This window comes from Scylla paramamosain, chromosome 3 (assembly GCF_035594125.1).
Source record: "Scylla paramamosain isolate STU-SP2022 chromosome 3, ASM3559412v1, whole genome shotgun sequence".
Classification (NCBI taxonomy): Eukaryota; Metazoa; Arthropoda; class Malacostraca; order Decapoda; family Portunidae; genus Scylla; species Scylla paramamosain.
In genome coordinates, this window is record NC_087153.1 from 6615137 (window position 1) to 6637500 (window position 22364).

Genomic DNA, 22364 nt, shown 5'->3' on the forward strand with positions numbered 1-22364 from the left:
TCACATAAAATACCAGTATAAAGAGAAGACTTGGCTACAGAAGTATTTTATCAATGAATGACCGATAAATGTAGTGAAAGATAACAAATGTAATCCAGAACACGTGAAAACAATAACAGACGTGGAAAAAAAATGAGAAAGATAAAACAGTGATATCAAGATAAAACGAAAAAGCATATTCAGAAGAAAAAAAAAAAAAAAATACACGGAAACTAGTTTTCACATGCACATGGCTCACTGTGAAATGCCGATAAGCGTAGCTAGCCAAGATGAGACGCAATACAAAATTAGTCACTTAAAAGTAAGAATCTGTATGGGTTACAAACTTCATGAGCAGTGCTGTCAGTGAATAATGTTTGAAGCAGTAAATTATGAAAAAAAAAAAAAAAAACGAAGTATTTCATGCATGAAAGCCACGGTGAAGCTTGTAATAGGTGTTATTAACTGCTGCCACGCGACGTGTACGTACATGCTTCGTAAGAACGCACGACTGAAACTCCGTTTGCACGGCGACACAGTGGCAGTCACTCCACAGGCAGGCGCCAACACCCACACCCGGCCCACTTGTCCGTCGTCTCGATGGCAAGACAGCAGTCACTTAATAGGAACAGCTAGAATGACTTACTGGTCGTTTCATTTACTTATTTATTTATTATTACTATTATTTTAATTTTCCATGTGCCTCAGTGACTGACAAAATACTGCCGTCGCTAGTGAAGACGATCCCTAGATATATTCGTACATATTACACCACTCCACTGTGAAACTCCCCATCAGGAAAGGGTCGTGATCTCGTACTGAAATATGAATAGCAAAAAAAAAAAAAAAAAAATCTTCTGTTATCATTCACAAACAGTAAGCAGAATGTTGGTACGCTTGCCTCACCTCGATCTTGGCAGTAATTATATCTGTCCGTATAACGCACGTGTAGTCTGGTTACTTGTCCATCAGCGGGACTAGCATCACTGCGCCGCATCCTATGCACTTCAGTGCGTTAAGAGCAGACCTTGGCATAGTCAGTGAAGGTAATGACTAGTGTGAGCTTCTTACGCCCGGCTAAATCAATCAATTGTATTAAGGTTATGATATGTTTCAATGCATCCCCGACCTTGCCGGCTCTTTGCTTATTCCCGGAATGACTTGAACCACTGACGCAACTGATTACGCAACATCTTGTCATACATTTTAACTAAACAATTAATTACATTTATTTCTCTATAATTACTCGCTAATTATTTGTCACTTTTTTGTAGATAGTAAACTTTCATCCTATTCTCCAAACACCCGCCCACACCTGCTTGCCTGCACACACACACACACACACACACACACACACACACACACACACACACACACACACACACACACACACACACACACACACACACACATACACACGAGAGAGAGAGAGAGAGAGAGAGAGAGAGAGAGAGAGAGAGAGAGAGAGAGAGAGAGAGAGAGAGAGAGAGAGAGAGAGAGAGAGAGAGAGAGAGAGAGAGAGAGAGAAGCAATTTATGTTGCAGTATTGGCGTGTGGGATCCTCCAAGGGATGACCTCACCCATTCAAAAAGTTAGAAGTGATGCATGGATTATTACATTAACGAACTCCAAAGGATTTTATTATTAATTTCTTGACCCCATGCATTTCTTAGTCACTCACCCACAGCCGCTGCCTTCCTCCCTCTTCCCCCTCCCACAAGGAGCTTACCCAGTATTTCGCTAGGTGTTTGTCACTGTTGGAAAGGTAGGATGTGAAGTCACTGTTGGCATGACTGGTGTGTAGGGCGGCCTCGTGGTGGGTCTGGTCGGTCTCGTGGGCATGATGGGTCTGTTGGTTGGCCTTGTGGTGGGCCTGGGTGGTCTCGTGGGCATGATGGGTCTGTAGGTTGGCCTTGTGGTGGGCCTGGGTGGTCTCGTAGGCATGATAGGTCTGTAGGTTGGCCTCGTGGTGGGCCTGGGTGGTCTCGTGGGCATGATGGGTCTGTAGGTTGGCCTCGTGGTGGGCCTGGGTGGTCTCGTGGGCATGATGGGTCTGTAGGTTGGCCTTGTGGTGGGCCTGGGTGGTCTCGTGGGCATGATGGGTCTGTAAGTTGGCCTCGTGGGGGGTCTGGGCGGTCTCGTGGGCATGATGGGGATGTAGGTAGGCATGGGTGTGTAGGGCGGCCTGGTGATCGGCGGAAGAGTGGGATAGTAAGTGGGCCAGGTGGTGGGCTTCGTGGTAGTGGGTACAAATGATGTCGGCCATGATGGCCAGCAGGGGTCGTAACAAGGGTCATAGTAATAGTTGTTGCACCAAGGCCACGAGCTGTAATCTCCATAATAGCCGCCATAATAGCCAAAGCATCTTTTCGTTCGGTTTTTGTGGCCGTCGTTGACCCTGAGAGCAGTGGAGTTGTGGACGGGCGAGGCGGCAGTCCACGGCACCAACACCAGGGCCAGGCACAGCACCTGAAGGGGACAACCAGCTATGAAAGGAAGTAATAGATTTATTGCATTGGGTCCCAAATTGGGATAAATTACAGCCCGGGGATAATATAACAGTTTTTCCAGGGTAATAACGGATGACAGGAAAAGGTGAATAATTCTGGAAATCAAGAAAACATTGCGGTACCTGGCATTGGGATTATGTTAACTTATTATTAGCATGTAAAGTTGTAAAGTAGATCTATTATGACCAGTAAAACGCTTAGAAGGTGATTGACGAGCGAAGCTGTCAGTAATGCAACATTGGAAGCACCACACACATCGAGAACTTGCCTAATATTCAAGTCACTCAAGCTCAAAACTTTGCGAAAGCCTAAAATCTGTGCTATATACCGTTAGTTAAGAAGTTTCATTCTGCGTTCAGTGGTATGTGTCCGCTCTTGTTGAGACAAAAAATAGTTTTTTTTTTAAATTGCAGAAAAATGACAAAATCCCATATTCGACATCCTTCTACTTTTAGAAAGTTACCCAGTAGAAGAGATGAAAGCTATATCATATGAAACTGACAGAGTTTTGCTATCATATGGTGTTAATTTCGTTACGATCGGCTCGTAGTTCCGGAGATATTAGCTTTACCGTCGGGCAGGGGCGGGCCGGGTCGGACCGGGCCGCTCAAAATGAAACAACGACCTCCATAGTAAACTTCGCTTTCCTCGTAATTAAGTAATAAAGTTAAACCGAATGATAATAAACATTAAAAATTGATTATACAGTATTAAAAGAGAAATATGTATCTAAGTGTGTGGCAAACCAAGAGTATTTTGACGGGTGTACTTCATGACAGTCACTCAACAATCCTGACCACATGTCCAGTGCGTATCACTCACTGCTTGAACCCACTTCAAGCATGCAACTCCATCCATCCTAGTGATTGATGATAATTATGTTTTTGTCATCTCTGGCAATAGTCCTTAGAGGTGTAAAATGTTCAAAGATAATGAACAAAAGAAAATATGTTTAGTGTATTAATTTAACCATACATATTGACGATATTTTGTGAACTGGGTAACACGCTTAATGTGGTATGTTAAATTGGGTAACAAGCTGGAAAAGACTGGGAACCACTGGTTTACTGGACAGTTTCATGGAGGCAGTGGCCACATCCTCCTCCTCCAGGCAGCGGCCCGGCCACGTGGAGTGTGTGCCTTGTTGAATGATAACATACCTCGTCTGTTACACATTACTTCCAGTTGTGGGTATTTTTTATTACATTTTTGGTTATTTCATAACTGATATGTTCGTTTTAAGGAAACCAAAGCCAAGCGTCTCTGCAGTTGTGTCCTTAATTAAGTCTACGCTTGCCACTTTCGTTCTTTCCGACTCCGTGAGCACCACCGCGACTCACCCTTACCGTCTTGGGCCATGATGTGAAGCACTCTTGATCTGCAGAAGGTGCTGAGGGACAGCGGGATAGGAGCAGATAACCTGAATGTGTCACTCGTGTTGGGAGGGACGCAGTATTTCACGTCACGGTGATGCAAGGAAGGCCTGCCTAGTGAGGCTTATAACGTGCAATGTAACACTAGCTATGTTTGTCACTGGAATCCACTGGCTTCTCGCCGTGACAAGGTACGTAGAGAGCATTCCTCCAGAGCATCGATTAGTGTGTGAATATAATAATGGAACCGGTGACAGACAAGCGTAATCTCAGAAAAGATGCTGTGTAATGCTTACGACGAAGGCCATGTCGAAGCGAAGCGCAGGAAGAAGTGTGTGCCTCTTCTTGCAGTCTGCTGCTGTTCTGTGAGACTGCTGATCTTCACTTACCGTGGTTTTCGGCTGCTCTCTAACCCTCCCTGCGCATGCGTCAAATTGACGTAGGGTTTGAGAAACATTATCATTTCCTGCTTGAGAATGTGTAGAAAGCAATGATATCTGTTTACAGTTTGTGTGACCAGCACCGTCACTTTCAAAGACTGTCACGTAAGCAGTCGGTGTCCAGCAAACAGACCTGGACGAAAGTTAGGTACCTTATGGAACTGTTTTGTCTTTGTTAGTTTGTAATTACGTAGACAATATGTACACACACACACACACACACACACACACACACACACACACACACACACACACACACACACACACACCTGAAGTTTCTGAAATTTCTGAAAGTTAATTGGGAGCTGCGTGGTCCCAGGACAAGGTGCTGCCTCATCTGGGTTGTGTTGTCGCCTCGGTGACTTTCAGATTGTGTAGCTGAGCATCTATTAATTTGTTTTCAGATGCAGTAAGGTTATGGTCCAAGCTTGATTGGTTGGTAACAGACTCAGATTTTGACTTCACTACCGACACCATTCATATTACGTAGATATCTTGTGAAGGAATTGTAGATTATGGGTCCCCACAACTAAAAATATGAGATGCCGAACGTTTGTTAGCCGGCCAGCGCTGAGATTCTTGATGGCACACACATGGTATCCAGATGAGGATGGTTCCCGGTAGTGATGCTGACACTTTCTAGATTCACATTTGGTACACGGTTATTAATATGTTTTTTGTGTATAGATTATGCTTTACGAGTCTTTCCTCAAGAGAATACAAGTGTAATTTCAGTCTCAATAGTTGCACCTGTTGCACACTATACCTCTCATGATCCTTGCTGATCTAGCGTGTTGCAATTGAAAAAAATGACTCAGGATCATCTATATGGTCTGTATCAGTTGGTGTGCTGAATACTCACGCGAACTGTCAAATAAAGATCACACACAATTTGTGCAACTGCACCGGTTAAGGCAATGACATCAGTTTTCAGTTACGATTGTGTCTTCACAAAAGAAGAAAAAAAAAATAAAAATAAATAAATAAAATAAATAGATAAATAAAAAATAATTATTTCAGCCAACTGCTGCTGTTGAGCATAGAATCCTTCAGTTCCTTCTTTATCCTTTCCAGGCCGGCTTTAAAGAGTTTTTTTTTTTCCTAATTTTTTAACATCCTCAGAACCGAATCACATTTTTTTTTTTTTTCATCATTCGCCGATCTTTAGGAATATAATCAGATATGGTGTTAAGTTGTCTTCTGGGATCGTGGCGTGTGCAAATGTTCATCCACTCTCAATATTTACCTCTTCATATAGAGTGCTACAGGATGGGAATCACTATCAAATGGGTACCCACACACCTAGCTTAGTTAGTTTTTAATAGTAGTTTACTTTGTCCAAGAACTAAGTAAATTCATTATATTGAAACCAAAATTTTGTCAGCCAGGTAATGATTCGTCAACTGTGAATTTCATTATCGAAGTTTTAGCAATGACCAGTCGATGGTGGTTAGCTTTCCATACTCGTGCACTACATCCTCACTATTTGTGGAGGAGAGGTCTAAAACATTTTCTTCCCGAACTGGTGGTGGCAGTAGTTCTTAGTAAACTGTACTGTTGATTTATTGTGTAATAATGGTGTAAGTGCCTCCACCATTGACCTTTTCGGCGTTCCAGTTTAGTGTTGGAGAATCAAAAGTCTCTGATGAAAATGATATTTGGCAAAGTATTTATTGTGTCCAGTTTGATTCTGATTTCTTTTCGTAATGAGATAAACAAGTCGCATGAACATTCTGGTGATTTGCACAACGTTATTACCACTAGTCATATGGTATTACACATAAGAGTTTTAGCCAGTATTGCCAGTGCTTCCACAAATGCTGAAAATGCATTTTGTACATAAGTGATTACTCTGTCCTTTGTTCTGATTAATTTTTAGTCGGTGTTGTAGGATAATATGTATCCATTTAGCTGAGTTTTAAGTTAAGATGCAATTTGGTAAGGTAAGATTACGTCGATGCAATCAGAATGGCATTTTTCTGCTAAAACATCAGGTTAAATTTTGTATTATTGTGTCGCGGTGAGTCCAGCAATGTTACCAGACAGTACCGCTAGGTAATGAAGCATTCTTCGTTCACTTCGAGGTATTGAACCAACCGTTTGAGTCATTAGCGAAGACCAGTTGTTATAGTGTGTGGTATTAGTAATGTCGTCTACCTACATGAGCTCTGTTTACTTTTTTTTTTTTTTAACCGTCAAGCCTGTACATACAAATGCATTTACTACACACACACACACACACACACACACACACACACACACACACCGAAGTGTATATTTTCCCGGTCGTCCACTAGTGTAGCACAGCTGTTCTTTGTTTATTCGTGTAAAGTTCCCACATTGCTGAGAGGGAATAACGTTCCCACACCAATGTCGGTGTCACCCGCCCTCCCCTCTGCTCGAATACCATCTAGTGTATTCACTAAAACTACAACATCGTAAGTAGTTCTATAATGATAATAATAATAATGATAATAATAATAATAATAATAATTATAATAATAATAATAATAATAATAATAATAATAATAATAATAATAATAATAATAATAATAATTGTTATTAATAATAATAATAATAATAATAATAATAATAATAATAATAATAATAATGATAATAATAATAATAGTAATAATAATAATAATATAATTATTATTATTATTTATTTATTTTTCATTACTATTTTTCTTTGCCTTCAGTGTTCCTCCTCCCAGGACAAACGGTACGTACATGTGCTGGTTGTGTCCTGCATACCTTCCTTCTTTCTTTTCCTTTCTTTATTTATTCACGTGTGTGTGTGTGTGTGTGTGTGTGTGTGTGTGTGTGTGTGTGTGCATTTCTACTGCTGCAGTATTACCACGCTGGGCGAAAGTGGCAGCTTGGCAGCCTGGCAGCTCAGTGAGATATTATGAGCTGCTAATGGGGAACAATAAATGCCAGAATTTTAAAAAATCTATTTATCTATTTTTTAAAATTTTTTTTTTATTGGAGGAAGGCCAAGTATAAGTTAAAGATATATGTGCGTGGTCCAAGGAATTAGTTTCTTTTTTTCTTTTTTGTGGGGGAGGGTGGGGGGTGTGTGGATAACCATTTGGATGAATTTCAATGGAGAAAAAGGTTTCGAGAAACTGGAATGGATGCCTCCACCAATATTTTATTTCACGTCAGTCAATGGTATCCGACTCCGTACGTATAGTCGCACTCGATGCCGCTCACTCCTCAGGTTGCCCTTCACGTAATAATCTCCAGCTATTTTTCATAATCTGTTCCTCTTCTTTTTTCCCTCTCTTTCTTCTTCATCTTAATTTTCCGCCATTTCTCTCTGGTTGCTGGCGATTTTCCCAGATCTCTCTCTCTCTCTCTCTCTCTCTCTCTCTCTCTCTCTCTCTCTCTCTCTCTCTCTCTCTCTCTATAACCATGAATTTGTATGATACTCTTTCATCTGTATCTGTGGGACCTGTGGGATCTGAGTCCACCCACAGAGTGAAGCCAGATTACTCAAGGTTTGAATAAAAACAAGCTACAATGGGAAGTGCTTCTCTCTGACTTTTATTTACTTTTCATTTCATTACCTTGGACAATGTGTTATTATAATTCTGCAATACGTAGTGTATATATTAATGCAGAGGAAAAAGGCACCTTCATATGAAGATTTGTATCTCAAATCTCAGGCAGCCTCTTCCGGCCCATCTCCTTATGACGTAAGTAAGGTCCTCATAGATGACTGTACACAGAGGCAGTGTCGTTGGGATCGTGTCCTTAGATCTGTCCAGACTCAAAGCATCATAAAATGAATATTTAGTCATGACAAATCCTTTGTTCTTTTGTTATGACTGGATTTATGATAAGGATTGTGTATTACCTTCTAAAGTATAGTTTTGCCTTATGACACTTGTGTACCATTTTTTTTTTTTTTTTAGCACAATAAGAGATGTACATATGCAGTCACCTAGATCAAACTTGTGAGCCAAACCCAAGCACTGCAGCCTCATAAAACAAATGTTACACAGTAGTCTGCCAGATACTCCCACACATGTGAGGGATGTGGCTGCTTTGTAGGAAGCATATCAACACGGATTTGCTTATGAATGCATCCCTGCATTTGAGAGGAAATGTTGATAGTCTCTCTCTCTCTCTCTCTCTCTCTCTCTCTCTCTCTCTCTCTCTCTCTCTCTCTCTCTCTCTCTCTCTCTCTCTCTCTCTCTCTCTCTCTCTCTCTCTCTCTCTCTCTCATGATGATAATGTTAGAAATCTTGGGAAAATAATCTTAGGAAAGACTTTTCTATTGATGGAAATTTGTGATTGTCAGAAATACATAGATGATAAGTTATGAATAATGATGCATAACATACCTTCATTATGTGCCTTTACAGGGCTCAAGTATGAAAGTCTTCTTCTGAGTTTTTTTTCACCCTCTGGTTACGACTATGGAGTCACTCTCAAACTAAATTTATCTGCTCCTCTAACTATTAAAAATTCTTTGACTCTTGAACTTCCAGAGTGGAGTACATCCTGACTCTCTTCCCTTTAGTAGAGATCTTCATTCTTGGAGACTTCATTGTTCACCACCAGCTTTGGCTTTCCTCTCCCTTCCCTGGCCAATCTGGTGAACTACCCTTTAACTTTGCTATCCTCCATAACCTAGAACCTAGAGCAACTAGTGCAACACCCTACTTGTATTCCTGACCATCTGATGTATTTTTTTTCTTGCAGGGTCGGACGACTTGAGCCTCTCCCAGTCCCAGTTTTCATTGTTGTGGGTGATCTCTTCTGTGATGTTAATCCTTCTCGTGTGTTCCCCACACACAGTCTCCAGGTATTTTTTAGTCCTCTTAGAGTTGGCATATGAGTCCCTCCCTGTTTTTGTGGACATGGATGATCTCTTCTCTGGTGTTCATTCTTCTTGTGTCTTCTTCCACACACCATCCCCAGTTGTTCTTCAGTCTTCTCAGGGTATTTGTAGTCACAGATGACATCTTCACTGATGTTTATATCTTTTGTGTCTCTCTACACACCATCTCCAAGTATTTATTCTTCATTCTTACTGCTAGTCTCTTACCCCTCTACACCCAACTCTAACACTCTTCTAACAAACTAACATGGTCCTCACTCAACTCTCCTACTTTCAAATTAATATTTCTAACACCTCAAACCCTTGCTTCATGTTTGGCACACTCTACTAGTGTCCATTGCCTCACCTTCTGCAATATCTTGTCATTCAAGGTGGGCATGTTTTTATCATAACTAGGTCACTCTTTGAGCTGTGTGCTATTAGTAGAGTGGTGGGTCTGTCAGGTGAGTTAGTTGCATAAGAGTTCAGGGGGGTTGGGTGGCCTGCTCAGTTTATTGCAGTTTTTTGGGTGGAGAGAGGAGACACCTCTGTTGTAGAATGCCTCAGTAAGTATTATTTTTTTGCATTGTGTGGATAGTGTGGTGTTATCTGTGATGGTGCCATGAACCATTGTCTGGTGGAAGTTTTCATGGGCAGTTGTGATGGTTCTCAGTTGTAGTGTAGCTCTTAGTTCCTGTTGACTTAGTAGATAATTTCTTTAGGGGGCTCTTTGGAAGGTAATTTTGCTCTACAGGAAAGCAGTAGAGTGTAACAGTTGTAGGTTTGGCTCCATAATTAACATTTTTTTGTATAATTTAATGTTATTCAGCAGATGATGTTAATTGTAAACCCTTATAATTGATTCACTATTCTGTATAGGAGTGACTTGAATCTGATGACATGGCAAGCATGGCTTGGAATGTCCTGTCACTTCACTGTCAACAGTTGTCAGATCTGAGTCCTGTCACAAAAAAACTGGTGTGGGTACCTGCTGTCACTATGGCTTATATTATTCCTAAACAAATTCAGATTCCCATGTTCTTGCTATTTAATGTATATGGAATCTTCCTTATGAAAGCTCCTATGAAAAGCCTGATAACTTGCTCTGCACCATGTTATAAGTAGTAGAGATTGAATGGCAAAACATACAAACTTAGAGGCCACAGAATATTCTCCATATACTGTTGTATTTTTAGAGATGTAGCTGAAAGAAGTTCCACCAACCAAGGGAAGCAGGAATGGTATATTCAGGTTTGGGTCTTGACCAAGATGATTGGTTTGAGTTACTAGTTGCAGAGTGAAATGGTCTTGTCTTCTTTAATACTGTAAGTTCACCTGCTCAGAAAGCCTCAGCCATCATGGTGTTAGTTTTACTGAGAACCCTTATATATTTTTTTGGAAAAAACATTTGCATTGTTGTGGGCTCATGCAGACTGGAATGATCTGAACAATAAAGTAAATAGTTCACATGACATGCTGGCAATATGAAAGATAAGTGGTTAATAAAGATGCTTCATGATGCCACATGGTGGTGCTAAGCCAGCACATGGGGCTAAGCCAGACAGCACATGGTTAGAGTGTGAGTGTAGTCTGGAGAGAAAGGCTAATGGACATTTAGGTTTTTGGAGTAGTGCGCAGTTTCCTTCATTGAGGCAAGGTTCAAGGTACATCTGTTTTTTGTTTTTTTTATTTTATTTCCATTAATTTTCATACCTATTCATTTGTACTTTGTCTTTAAGAGGCCACAGCATATTCTTCATGACCAGAGGACTATTGTATTTTCAGTGTTGTAGCTGAAAGAAGTTCCAGCAGCTGATGGAGCAGGAGGAAGCAGGTTTGGTGTGTTTGGGTCTCAACCGAGATGACTGGTTTGAGTTCCTGGCTGTGGAATGACTTGGTCTTTTTTTTTTTTTAGTGCTATAATCCCCATGCTAAGATAGCCTCAGCCATCATGGTGTTAGTAATTTTACTGAAAACCCTTGTATATTTGGGAAAAAAGCACTTGTATTACTATGGGCTCATGTAGTCTTGTTTGTGAAATAAAGGACAGTGTTGGCTAATAATTCACATGAGCCCATGCTGGCAAATGAAAAAGGATAAGATGAGGGATTTCAAGCAGATACTAAATGATGACACATGGGCTAGGTAGGGTGTGAACATGTGGAGAGATGCAGTGTGCATTGGATATGGATATGTTGGCTATCTTTTTTGTTTCTGGATATGTTTCTTTTTTTTATTTTATTGATTTTTTTTTGGATATGTTGGGTTTTTGTTTTAAGTGTGGATGTAGAAGTTGGAGAAATAGGACATGAAGGATATAAATATGCTTTATTATACCTCAAAGACTTTGGAGAATGGCAGACTGCTTCATAACCCAGAGGAAGACATTGCTTGGCAATCTTTATCACCACCACCACTACCACCCAGAATGGAAGTCTGGAAAGAAAACAAAGATTATGAGGGAAGCACCTTAACTCTGCAGGGCTGGTGTGTTTGAGGCAAGTGAAATTTGGTTTAATGAATATTCCAAGTACATAAATACATAGAGTATTCATCGCCATTTCCATCACTTACAGTAGGCTAATTAATTGTTGTAAGTCACCCAATGATCAGGAGAGTGGAGTATTGCTAAGTGATAACAGGTGAGCTGCTTATCACTGTTTCACACATCCCACAAGAACATGAAGGAAGCTGCAGAAGCCATCAGGCCTACACATGGCAGTTCTTGTATAAAACCTACACATTATCACCTATCATCCCCATCCATAGATTTGTTAAACCTTTTTAAAGATCTCTGATTACTGTGAACTAATAACCTGATTACTGTTTCATTCATTTACCACTGTATTTGCAAGAATGCTGCCACTATACTCAACTTAATGGGCAGAGAGGGCACTGGGGATCTCCTGTGTATTTTTAGCCTGACAATGAGATAAGACATGAGTTTTGCTTATATTATACCCCTTCAAGGAAGATTGCAGAAATTTCCACTTGTATCATGCACATATATCTATATGTTATTGGTTTGTGTTGTGACTTATATAAATTGTAAAGTTATATTAAGGGGTAATTTAGGTTAATTTAGTACAAACTAAGGATTAGTTATTGCTATAAATAAACTGAATAGTAGATGAGTGCTGATTGTAAATAGCTTTTGTTTCTGACATGATGAGCTGGAAAGCCATGAGGCAGCAAGTCTGCCTGGCTCAGTAGCAGTCACCAGCTGCCAGCCACCATAACAAGTCCTTTTAAGGTGTATCTTCACCACTCTACCGCTTACCAGTTATTAAATTCACAATAAATATTAAGAAGGACAGTGCCTCTCAGTTACACTGTGGCATTTAGCTACAGGTAAAGTTCTTAGCCTATTTTGGACAGTGTAATATTATTTGCTATAAAAAAAAAAGTGGTAAAAAAAAATGCAGTAAATTTTTGCAAGTTGATAATACCAAACTTGGCTGTAAATTTCTGTTTATGAATGGGATAAATGTTGCTCATTACACCTGTTTCTGTAGTGGTGTAATAACTACTTTCATGCTGCTAACTTGTAGAATAATTTGGAGTATTTTCTGTAAAATTACTGCACATCCCTACTAATGTAGCTTAACCAGACTTAACCAAATAGCATTAGCATTTCCATCTGAGGGCTAGGTTAGGTTAAGAGGATTATTATGGATTATTAATTTTTACCTTGCTGCTGTTTCCTTATGCTAAAACTAGTATGTAAGTAGTGAAGAAATGTGTTAAAACCAGTATAGAAGTAGCAAAGAAATGTGTAAACCCTTAATTTTGTCTTTCCAATAACTTCCATGCCCAACACCTGTCACGTACTGTAGCTGACATGTCATTGGGCTAGCTTGTCCCCTGAGATGTGTGTATTGTGAAGGGCAGGGACATGTGTTTTTTTAAAAGGTGATAGTTTATTTTCAGTGCAAACCTCAGAAATAAGTGTTTTCTTTACATTTGTTACTATGACTCCAAATGTAAGAAAACTGTTTTCTAGGGTTTTGCACAGAAAAAAAAAAAACTATCTCCTTTTGAAAAAGCATAATATTTTGAGTAGAAAAGAGTGAGTAGGTGTGGGGTAGGGAATGGTCTCATTATGAAGGGGTAGGGGTGAACCAGTGTGTGCTGTAGGTTCTTGCTGTGGTCTCAGGATTTTTGTAGGTGTAGGGTAGGGAACAGTCTCATTATGAAGGGGCAGTAGTGAACCGGTGTGTGCTGTGGGGCCTTGCTGTGGTTGCAGGATTGGAATAAGTGTTTGGTAGGGAACCAAACCAAAACCAAACCAAACCAAACCAATCCTAATCTAACCAAACTAATTTATTTTTGTTATTTCCTATTATTTTTTTGTGTTCCCACTGGTCTACTTGCTCTGTTCTCCACACCCCATCCCCAGCCCTAACTTAGCATAACCTAACCCGACCTCCATAGGTTCAGACCTCTCAAGAGATCTGCCCAAGTTGGAGTTGTGGTGGAGGGGCAGCTACTGATGGGCAAGCTTGGGGATCTACTGGAGGAGTGGGAAAAGCCTGGAGGGAGTGGTGGAGGTGGAGTACTTGGAGAAGCTCCCTCCATCCACCCTCAAGGATTCCCTCCACCTTGATGACTGGATGCCTGCTGTACAGGCCAATGACCACTGGTGAGAAAGGGAGGGAGGGAAGAGGGTATGGCTGAGGGAGAGAGGGAGACTGGCTAAGGGGAGAGAGAGAGATAAGGAAAGTAAGAGGAAGAGAGAGGGGGAAGCTGACTAGTGGTGAGAGTGAGAGAGAGAGAGAGAGAGAGAGAGAGAGAGAGAGAGAGAGAGAGAGAGAGAGAGAGAGAGAGAGAGAGAGAGAGAGAGAGAGAGAGAGAGAGAGAGAGATCCTGCCAAACACATATTCACCCTAAATACCATTCTCTCACCCTAAATGCACCCAGCTAACAAATTTCCACCTTAGATAACAATAATTCACCCTAACTGACATTCCTTCACCCTAATCCAACCTCCTCTCACCCTAAACACATCTTAATGAGCAAATTTCTACCTTTGAGAACAATATTTCATCCTTACTGACTCATTCACCCTAACCCGACCCCCTCTCACCCTACCTCCCCCTCACAGGCTGCTGACAGGGTGTGACATCACTACCCTACATGTGTGGTCCATGCAGGGGCTGGCAGAGAGGCAGGGTGACAGGGCCCACCACCTTACCATCCCTGCCCACCGTGCCCCTGTCAAGGCTGTCACCTGGGTACGTGCTGAGGCCCTCCTGGTGTCATTCATCAGAGAGAGAGAGAGAGAGAGAGAGAGAGAGAGAGAGAGAGAGAGAGAGAGAGAGAGAGAGAGAGAGAGAGAGAGAGAGAGAGAGAGAGAGAGAGAGACGACTACTACTACTACTACTATTCCTCAAATTGTTGGTGCTGAGTCAATAGGAAGTTTTGAAAGATGAGACAAATGTGTGGATGGGTATGACAGGTGGAAAGAGGCAGGCATTTTTTCATATAATGACTGCACCGCGTAGGCCTGATGGCTTCTTGCACCAACCCTTGTGTTTTGATGTTCTGTACCACTTCACCACAACACCCCAAGACCTACCACCTTCTATCACATCACAGCTGCCCCTACTATACCAAAAGACAAAAAAACACACCAAATATTCATTGACTGCCTCTCTCACACCAAGAAATGAAAAACACCCAAAATACTCACCCATCATTGCTTCTACCACCTCTACCACACCTGTATTGCACCACAGCATGTCCAAAGATCAAACAATGATGATGTGGGTGTGGCAAAGTGACACCAACACCATGAGCAAGTGTCATGGCCACAGCCAGAGCATGGAGTGTGCAGCCAGGGATGAGAGGAAGGAACACTGCCACAGGGTCCTGGAACAACCTCTCAAGATTTGGACTACAGGTAAGAGTGTGGGAGTGTGGGAGAAGGAGGGGGAGTTAGTGATGGTATGGATGATAATTATAATTTGTGTGTGAGAGAGAGAGAGAGAGAGAGAGAGAGAGAGAGAGAGAGAGAGAGAGAGAGAGAGAGAGAGAGAGAGAGAGAGAGAGAGAGAGAGAGAGAGAGAGAGAGTAATTGAAACTCCCTATGTCTAGCTGGGCTTTAATCCTTGACACTTGATTAGCTGACATGGGTTACTTGTTTCTGTAACATTATTTTCTTATAAACATAAATAGTATACAAATATAATGATAGAATATATATATGCACTAAAATCACATGTAAATCTATCAAAGTTACTGCGTATTACAAGATGGCATCTGTATAAAGAAAATTATGGAAACTCAGCAAATTCCACAAGTGGTGGGTGCATCACTTACCAAGATTGTAACCTTTCCTAGTCCTTATGAGCACCTCCTGGACTTTCTAGGCACCTTGAAGCAGGCACCAACCTTACATCAATACACAGAGGCAGCCATTGCCCATGTCATTATCTTGTTCAGTGAAAATCCAGATTAAATAAAGCAGCAGAGCATGAGTGCCCTTCAAACACTGCCCCTCCTCCTTGGCTACATGAACTTATGGCACAGCACACATTACACATCCCAAATCCACAAATATTCTTCCCTTTCCAATAATATGCAGCAGTTAGTCTCATATTATACTAAAGTAATATAAGATAAGTATAAACATATAAAGCTAAACTATAAGCTATAATAATTGTAATTGGCAAAGCTGCCACATAGCACCAGTTCAAGTGCCAAATTTAAAATGTGCCTGATGGTGCTTACACCCTCCCCTCTGAATCCTCTTAGTGATTCAAAACATGAGGTAGATCCTTACTACATGCAACATAACTGAGGTAAATGAGTATATAAATGATACAAAGTGGAAATAAAATATTATCAGAGTATGAGGTACAATAATACTGACTTACATCCTAGGGTACATTCTTACATCTAAATACTGTCACCTTCACACATGAAAATAAATCTTGACACTGGTCTATCCAGAAGAGAGTTTCCACACTTGAGAGTTACACTACAGGTAAGCCAGTCCTGACTTATTTTAACTTGCTTGACATGACTTAGAGGACAGTGACATCATGGGGAATTGTCATCCACCAACAACACTTTATATGCCAACAACCTTTATATGCCATTTCTGCCTTTCCTGCAAAGTCAACAAATAAGCTTGTTTCTGTCTCTTCCACAACAAATCAGTTAAATACTGAATGTGCCACCACCTTTTTTTTTTACAGTACATGTCCTTTGAAGTAATTTCATCCACTGCATAAGGTCCCCTTCTGAGTGTGAGAAGATAGTTAGGCATTAGTAGGTTTGCACCATTACAATCATCAGAAATCCTGGATATGGAGCAGCTATTGATAACCATTTCTTCTTCACACATCACCATGTTCAAATCTTTATCATCAAGGATTTGTTCTTTCATAACTTCATTCATTACTTTTCATATGGTTCTAATCTGTCTTTCCCAGACACCACCAAAGTGAGATGCATGTGAGGGACTAAAATTTCAATGAACGTTTTGCAGTAAGAGTGTACCATGTATGTGAGACTGATTCCACTCCTTTATGGCTTCTTTTAACTCTTTCTCAGCTCCTACAAAGTTAGTACCTGTCACAATGTATGAATTTAACTTGTCCTCTCCTACCTATAAATCTTCCAAGAGTATTAATGGAAGAATCTTTAGACTTGGATTCAGCTATTTCAGTGTGTACAGCTATCACTGGGAGGCATGTGAAAAGTACACCATAGTGCTTAATTTCTGATTGTCCTCTCTTGGTGCAGAATGGTCCAAAACAGTCTACACCTGTGATAGTAAATGGTGGTTCACCTGAGCGCACTTTGCCATTAGGAAGGTTGGACATTTTTTGCTGCATGACAGGTGCCTGATGCCTGTGACATTTAACACACTCTCCAATCACCTTATGTACTCTTGTAGTACCTTTGATAATCCAATACCTTTCCCTTAGTGAGCACAAGATATGTTCATGTCCTTGGTGTCCAACATTCTCATGACATTCTGATGATTCTATCAGTTACATGATGTTTATTTGAGAGGATCACTGGGTACTTATTATCAAAACTAAGAGAAGCATTTGCAAGTCTACCTCTTACTCTTAGTAAGTCATCATGCAAGAATGGTTTCAGTTTGATAGTTGAACTCTTCCTTTTCACACATGAAATGAAGGCATATACATATATATATACAATAATAATAGTAGTAATGATGATACAAGTGATATACAAGGGATACACTAGGCTGGACAGTGGAAGCGAGGGTGACTGGGTTTGCCACAGAAGTAACAAGCAGACTTACTTGTTAACTTGGATGCTGCCAGATATGCCAGATACGAAAGCATCATGTACAGCTCTTGGATGTAGGTGTCTGCACTCACAGCTTGGAACTCATGGTCCTTGCATGCTCAAGGCATGCTGAAATTGGTCAACTGTTTTAGTAGTAGTCTAGTTTCTAGTAGCAAATAGATGTCTTGCAAAGATGATGTTAGTAGGCTTCACATAGACAATCTTGAGCATAGTGATTGCTTCATTGTGCATCTTGCAGTCAGAGATGTGAGAGAAGACAGATGGTGACATGTGGTTTGCAAGTAGATTTAGCTTGTCTGGTGCCAGTTCGCCATGTATGGAATCCAGGAAGTTGAAGATGAGAAACCAGTGATTTCATTCTGCAGGTGTAGAGTCCGGGGATCCATTAAAGCGATCAGGATGGAGTAGTCCTGATCAGTTTGCTTCAATCTCTAGCTAAGTAAACTGTAGTGCAGAATACAGAAACAGCCTTCATCGTCTTAAGGCTTTACTTAGCAAGAGACCTGACCACTGTGATCCATGATGGCAATCTAACAGTTCCCTTAGAAATCCCCATACTTAACCTCAGATTAATGGTTTAAGACATCACCTTGACCCATGATGGCAATCTAACATAGTTCCCTTAGAAATCCCTGTACATAACTTTGGATCAATGGTTTGAGGCATTGAACCCACACGATACGAAATGATACAAAAATTCCAGCTCGAAGCATTTATGAGACCTGCTTCACCACAGTTCTTAAGGGTAAAAGAAAGAAAGAAATAGAAGGAAGCAGCAAAGAGAGGAAGTGAGAGAAAGACAGAAAATGCCTGATATGTGATAAATGCCTACCTGCACTCTTCAATATACTTTAAAACCCCACCCAGTCTTCTCATTATAATTTTGCCAACTTCCCTTTGTTCCCTCATGTTGAGTTTGATACACAATATAATAGAAGAGTTTCCCTCCCTGATAATCTAGTCAGTTTTCAGCTAGCCCCTCTTGATCCGTGAATAGTAATTTTTAGAATTTAGCTTAATTTTGAAGCAAGATTGTGTGCTGTGCGTGTGAGGGCCCAAAGGGGGGGTGGTGAGTGTGTGGCTGGCTGCTTTCCCCTCTTCGTCTTCTCCCTGCTCTTTCACCCTCCCCTTTCAACCTGAGTCACTGCCAGCTGTCTGAGAGACTGGGCAGAGTCTCTTTCCCAAGTTGAACCCAGGGGATTGGAAAAAGTAGACATGTTGGTGCAAAGAAGATTTAAAGCCTGCAGAAGTCCTGTGGGGGGGAGATTATACATATTAGGAGAGCTGCTTATAATAGTAGTTACCAAGTGTGGAGACTGTAAGGCCCTTGTAGGAGGTACTTCCGCTGAAACCTGTGGAAGTTTATTGATTACTTGGAAATACTTTGCTCTACCAACTCCACTCAGAGTCTTGTTGGCCATCTTGAGAGAGATTCTTTGACTATCTTGGGGCTTGTTTGCTGTTGTGTACTTGTCTCGTCAGTGTTTTGTGTCGTTAAATGCGACTGGTGTTCAGAGCTTACTGTTGGGAGCTTTGAAACCAGAGGATATTGTGATACTCTGCTGGTTGGCAGCTGTCTCCTATCTCTGGGCTTTACTATATACAGGTGGTATTTGCTCATCCTCTGGGAGACTGTAAATAGACCACTTGCCAGTAAGAGGATATAATTTTCTGTGAGAGTGGGTGGTTTGTCTCGAGTGGGCAGTAGGTCACAGAATATTATAAGCCACATACTTGTGTGCCTTTCTTCCAAGCTGTGCCCCCTAGCATGTGGTTTGTGATTCTTTCTCAGCAAGTTGGGGTTTGTTTGGCATTTATTATACTCCCTTCTCGGTTGGTGGATTTAACTGTGTGGTAATCTTGGTTGTGATAGCTTGGGGCGACCAGCAGGTGTCAGGATTTGTTGTGTTTATGCCTGCATTAGGGTAGAAGAAGCTAGTCTAGGGAAAGATGACCCAAGTGTAGTGGCAACAGTGAAGGGGGCTGAACCTGGGTCATAACAATATATATATATATATATATATATATATATATATATATATATATATATATATATATATATATATATATATATATATATATATATATATATATATATATATATATATATATATATATATATATATATATATATATATATATATATATATATATATATATATATATATATATATACACACACACACACACACACACACACACACACACACACACACACAGAAACACACATACACATATGTAGTAGTACCTTGACTTAGGAGTTTAATTTGTTCTGTGACACACCTCGTAACTTAATTTCCTCATATGTCAAATCAGTTTTCACCATTGAAATTAATTGAAATGTCATTAATCCGTTCCAGCCCCAGAAACACCGACCCATTTTTTTTGTTACATGTTTTTGAATGCAGTGAACTGTCGGTATAACGAACCTCTGTTTACCGAATTTCGGGTATAACGACCCCTTTAAGGCTATTGAACCCTCATTTTATTTTATGAAACTTTACAAATTATGGAATATTTGAAAATTATCGAATGATTGCTTAATTTACGAATATCCTAAGTCTTAAGACACGGGAGCTTTGGCTGACACACAGTCAACTAAATGTTTGAGAAGTGAATTGTGGCTGTGTGACAGCTAGTGAGTGACCTTGACAATGGCCATGACGGAATGCTCTCTCTCTCTCTCTCTCTCTCTCTCTCTCTCTCTCTCTCTCTCTCTCTCTCTCTCTTCTTCTTCTTCTTCTTCTTCTTCTTCTTCTTCTTCTTCTTCTGTACTTCTTATTTTCTGTAGTTTTGAATTCAGGTAAAATACATATTAATTCGTCAATAAACCACCGCTCGCGCTCGTGTGTGTGTGTGTGTGATCTTGAGGATGGGTGGTGTTATACTTAGTATAGCATATATAGTGTATATCTAGTATACACTTACCTGTTTATTAGTATGTGATGTGATGGAGGGGAAGCTAAATGAGGGCTGAGAAATTGGTTAGGTGAGATGAGTGGAGCGGAGAGTGGTGCAAAGGAAAGACTTTCGACTTCTAGAGTGTTCCTGTATTACTTTACGTTTTATTCTGATGGCTGTAATTTTTTTTTGTATGTTCGTGTGTGTTTGATGTGTATGACATGTGAATTTATCATCCGCTTTTAATTGTCACAGTGTTATGTTTTGGGAGTGACGAAATTCAGAATGGTGTTGTATATGGCATGTCTTTCATGTAGCAGTCAGTACGAGTGTGTGAATATCTGATAGCTCTCTGTCTTGCTGTGTATTGTTATGTGATTGCTGTGACTTCGATGTGTACTCGTTTTATTTTTAATTTTGCGTTCGTCTTATTTTTTCTCGTTTTGCATCATATTGTGTTTGTGTTCCGTGTTTTGATGCCTTGCATATCTCACTCTCTTATGGTGGAATAGATAGAAAGGCAGGATCGCTAGTGAGTTTCTTATTCCGAGGTGTGTCTGAAGCTTCCTGGGTGAGTGTGGCCATCCTTACCTTTCTACCAGTATACGAGAAAAATAAGACTTCTTAATTCTTGCTCACCATTTCCTTCAGAGGACGGTATTATTTGATTCCTTGTGTTAAAGATTGTTTTTATGCACATATGGAAATAAGAACTGATTGATGAAAGGATTAGGATAGTAAACAGGGCTATCTTAGGTTCACTGTTGCCATCTCCCCAAAAAAGTGTTAAAGAATAATTGTGAAAAAAAAAAAAAAAATCACAACTACGTAAGGCAGCACGGTTCTCAGAAATAATCCTTCCTGGAAGTCAGTGAAATAACGCAAAATTTCTTATATTTCCTGGCACGTTGTCCTTATTACATAACTGAGGAGCACGGGCCAGCGCTCCTTTAGTTTGGCCCACTTCCCCCCAAGCGGCTTATTGTTATGAACGTGAAGGTGGTGTTGATGTCTTGTCATTCCTTTGTCTGTGTTAAGGACCTTTTTTTGCTACGGGCACGTGCTCAGGAGATGGTGTGTGTGTGTGTGTGTAGCTCTCCCCAAGAGATTTGCATACATTTTTTTTCTCTGCCGGTATGAAACCCTAGGCCGCCCCCCACCCCAAGCACGGCACTGCAGTCCTTTGATGGGCGCACAGGAGGAAAGACAAACAGGTGAATTATCGTGAATCTCTACACACACGTTCATCATCCCTACACTTCCATCCATAAATCCTTATCTAATAACTCCTGCAAATAATTGTTTTCACATAAACATTGACATTTTTTCTGTGAATTTGCCCTTTCTTTTAGCTGTAACAGTTCAGGCAAGAATGATACTTATTTTTACGTTACTCGTGGCTCTTAATGCTGGTGTTTTTTTGTGCGTCGGGATGCAGTTATGATATCGACTGGAACATAGTGTCGGTAGTTGGTTAAGTACATACACAAAGCATGCAAGAACCAGTGTAGCACCAGCGAGAGAGATCAGTATGTGAGGGCGGCAGGTGTGTTCGGCTTGTGATCAACACTTACAGAAGAGACTTGATGAGGTGGTGTAGGTTTCTTCATCTTCATTCCAGAGTGACAAGGTGTGCGTGCTTGCTTCATACTTCAACACACACACACACACACACACACACACACACACACACACACACACACACACTGAAATAGATGATGAATAAGTAAATAAATATATTACTTGAGTAGATAAACCAAAATTGGTAAAAAGAAAAACACGCCACATCGCCGTCAAGTTTAGTATATATATATATATATATATATATATATATATATATATATATATATATATATATATATATATATATATATATATATATATATATATATATATATATATATATATATAACCTAACCTAACCTAATGCTACTTATACATATAAATGTTTTTCCCGGCACTACACCAGTTTCACTTTTAGTCTAACCTAGTTAGGTTAGGTTAGGTTAGGTTAGGTTAGATGGGGATGTTATGTTTG

The 22364-nt window shown here is 40.4% G+C and overlaps 1 protein-coding gene and 1 long non-coding RNA gene across 2 annotated transcripts; one reads left to right on the forward strand and one right to left on the reverse strand.

Moving 5' to 3' along the window:
* Positions 1-4263, reverse strand: LOC135116279 (histidine-rich protein PFHRP-II-like). Its single transcript, XM_064033645.1, has 2 exons — positions 4159-4263; positions 1-2448 (listed from the first exon to the last, which is right to left on the reverse strand). The coding sequence occupies exon 2, from the start codon at positions 2243-2245 to the stop codon at positions 1649-1651; it is 597 nt and encodes a 198-aa protein (XP_063889715.1). The 5' UTR covers positions 2246-2448; positions 4159-4263; the 3' UTR covers positions 1-1648.
* Positions 4264-8911: 4648 nt separating this feature from the next.
* On the forward strand, positions 8912-11538 carry LOC135116290 (uncharacterized). The gene is made up of 2 exons (XR_010276225.1): positions 8912-9118; positions 10919-11538. It is a non-coding gene; the product is annotated as an uncharacterized LOC135116290 (long non-coding RNA).
* Positions 11539-22364: the final 10826 nt, after the last annotated feature.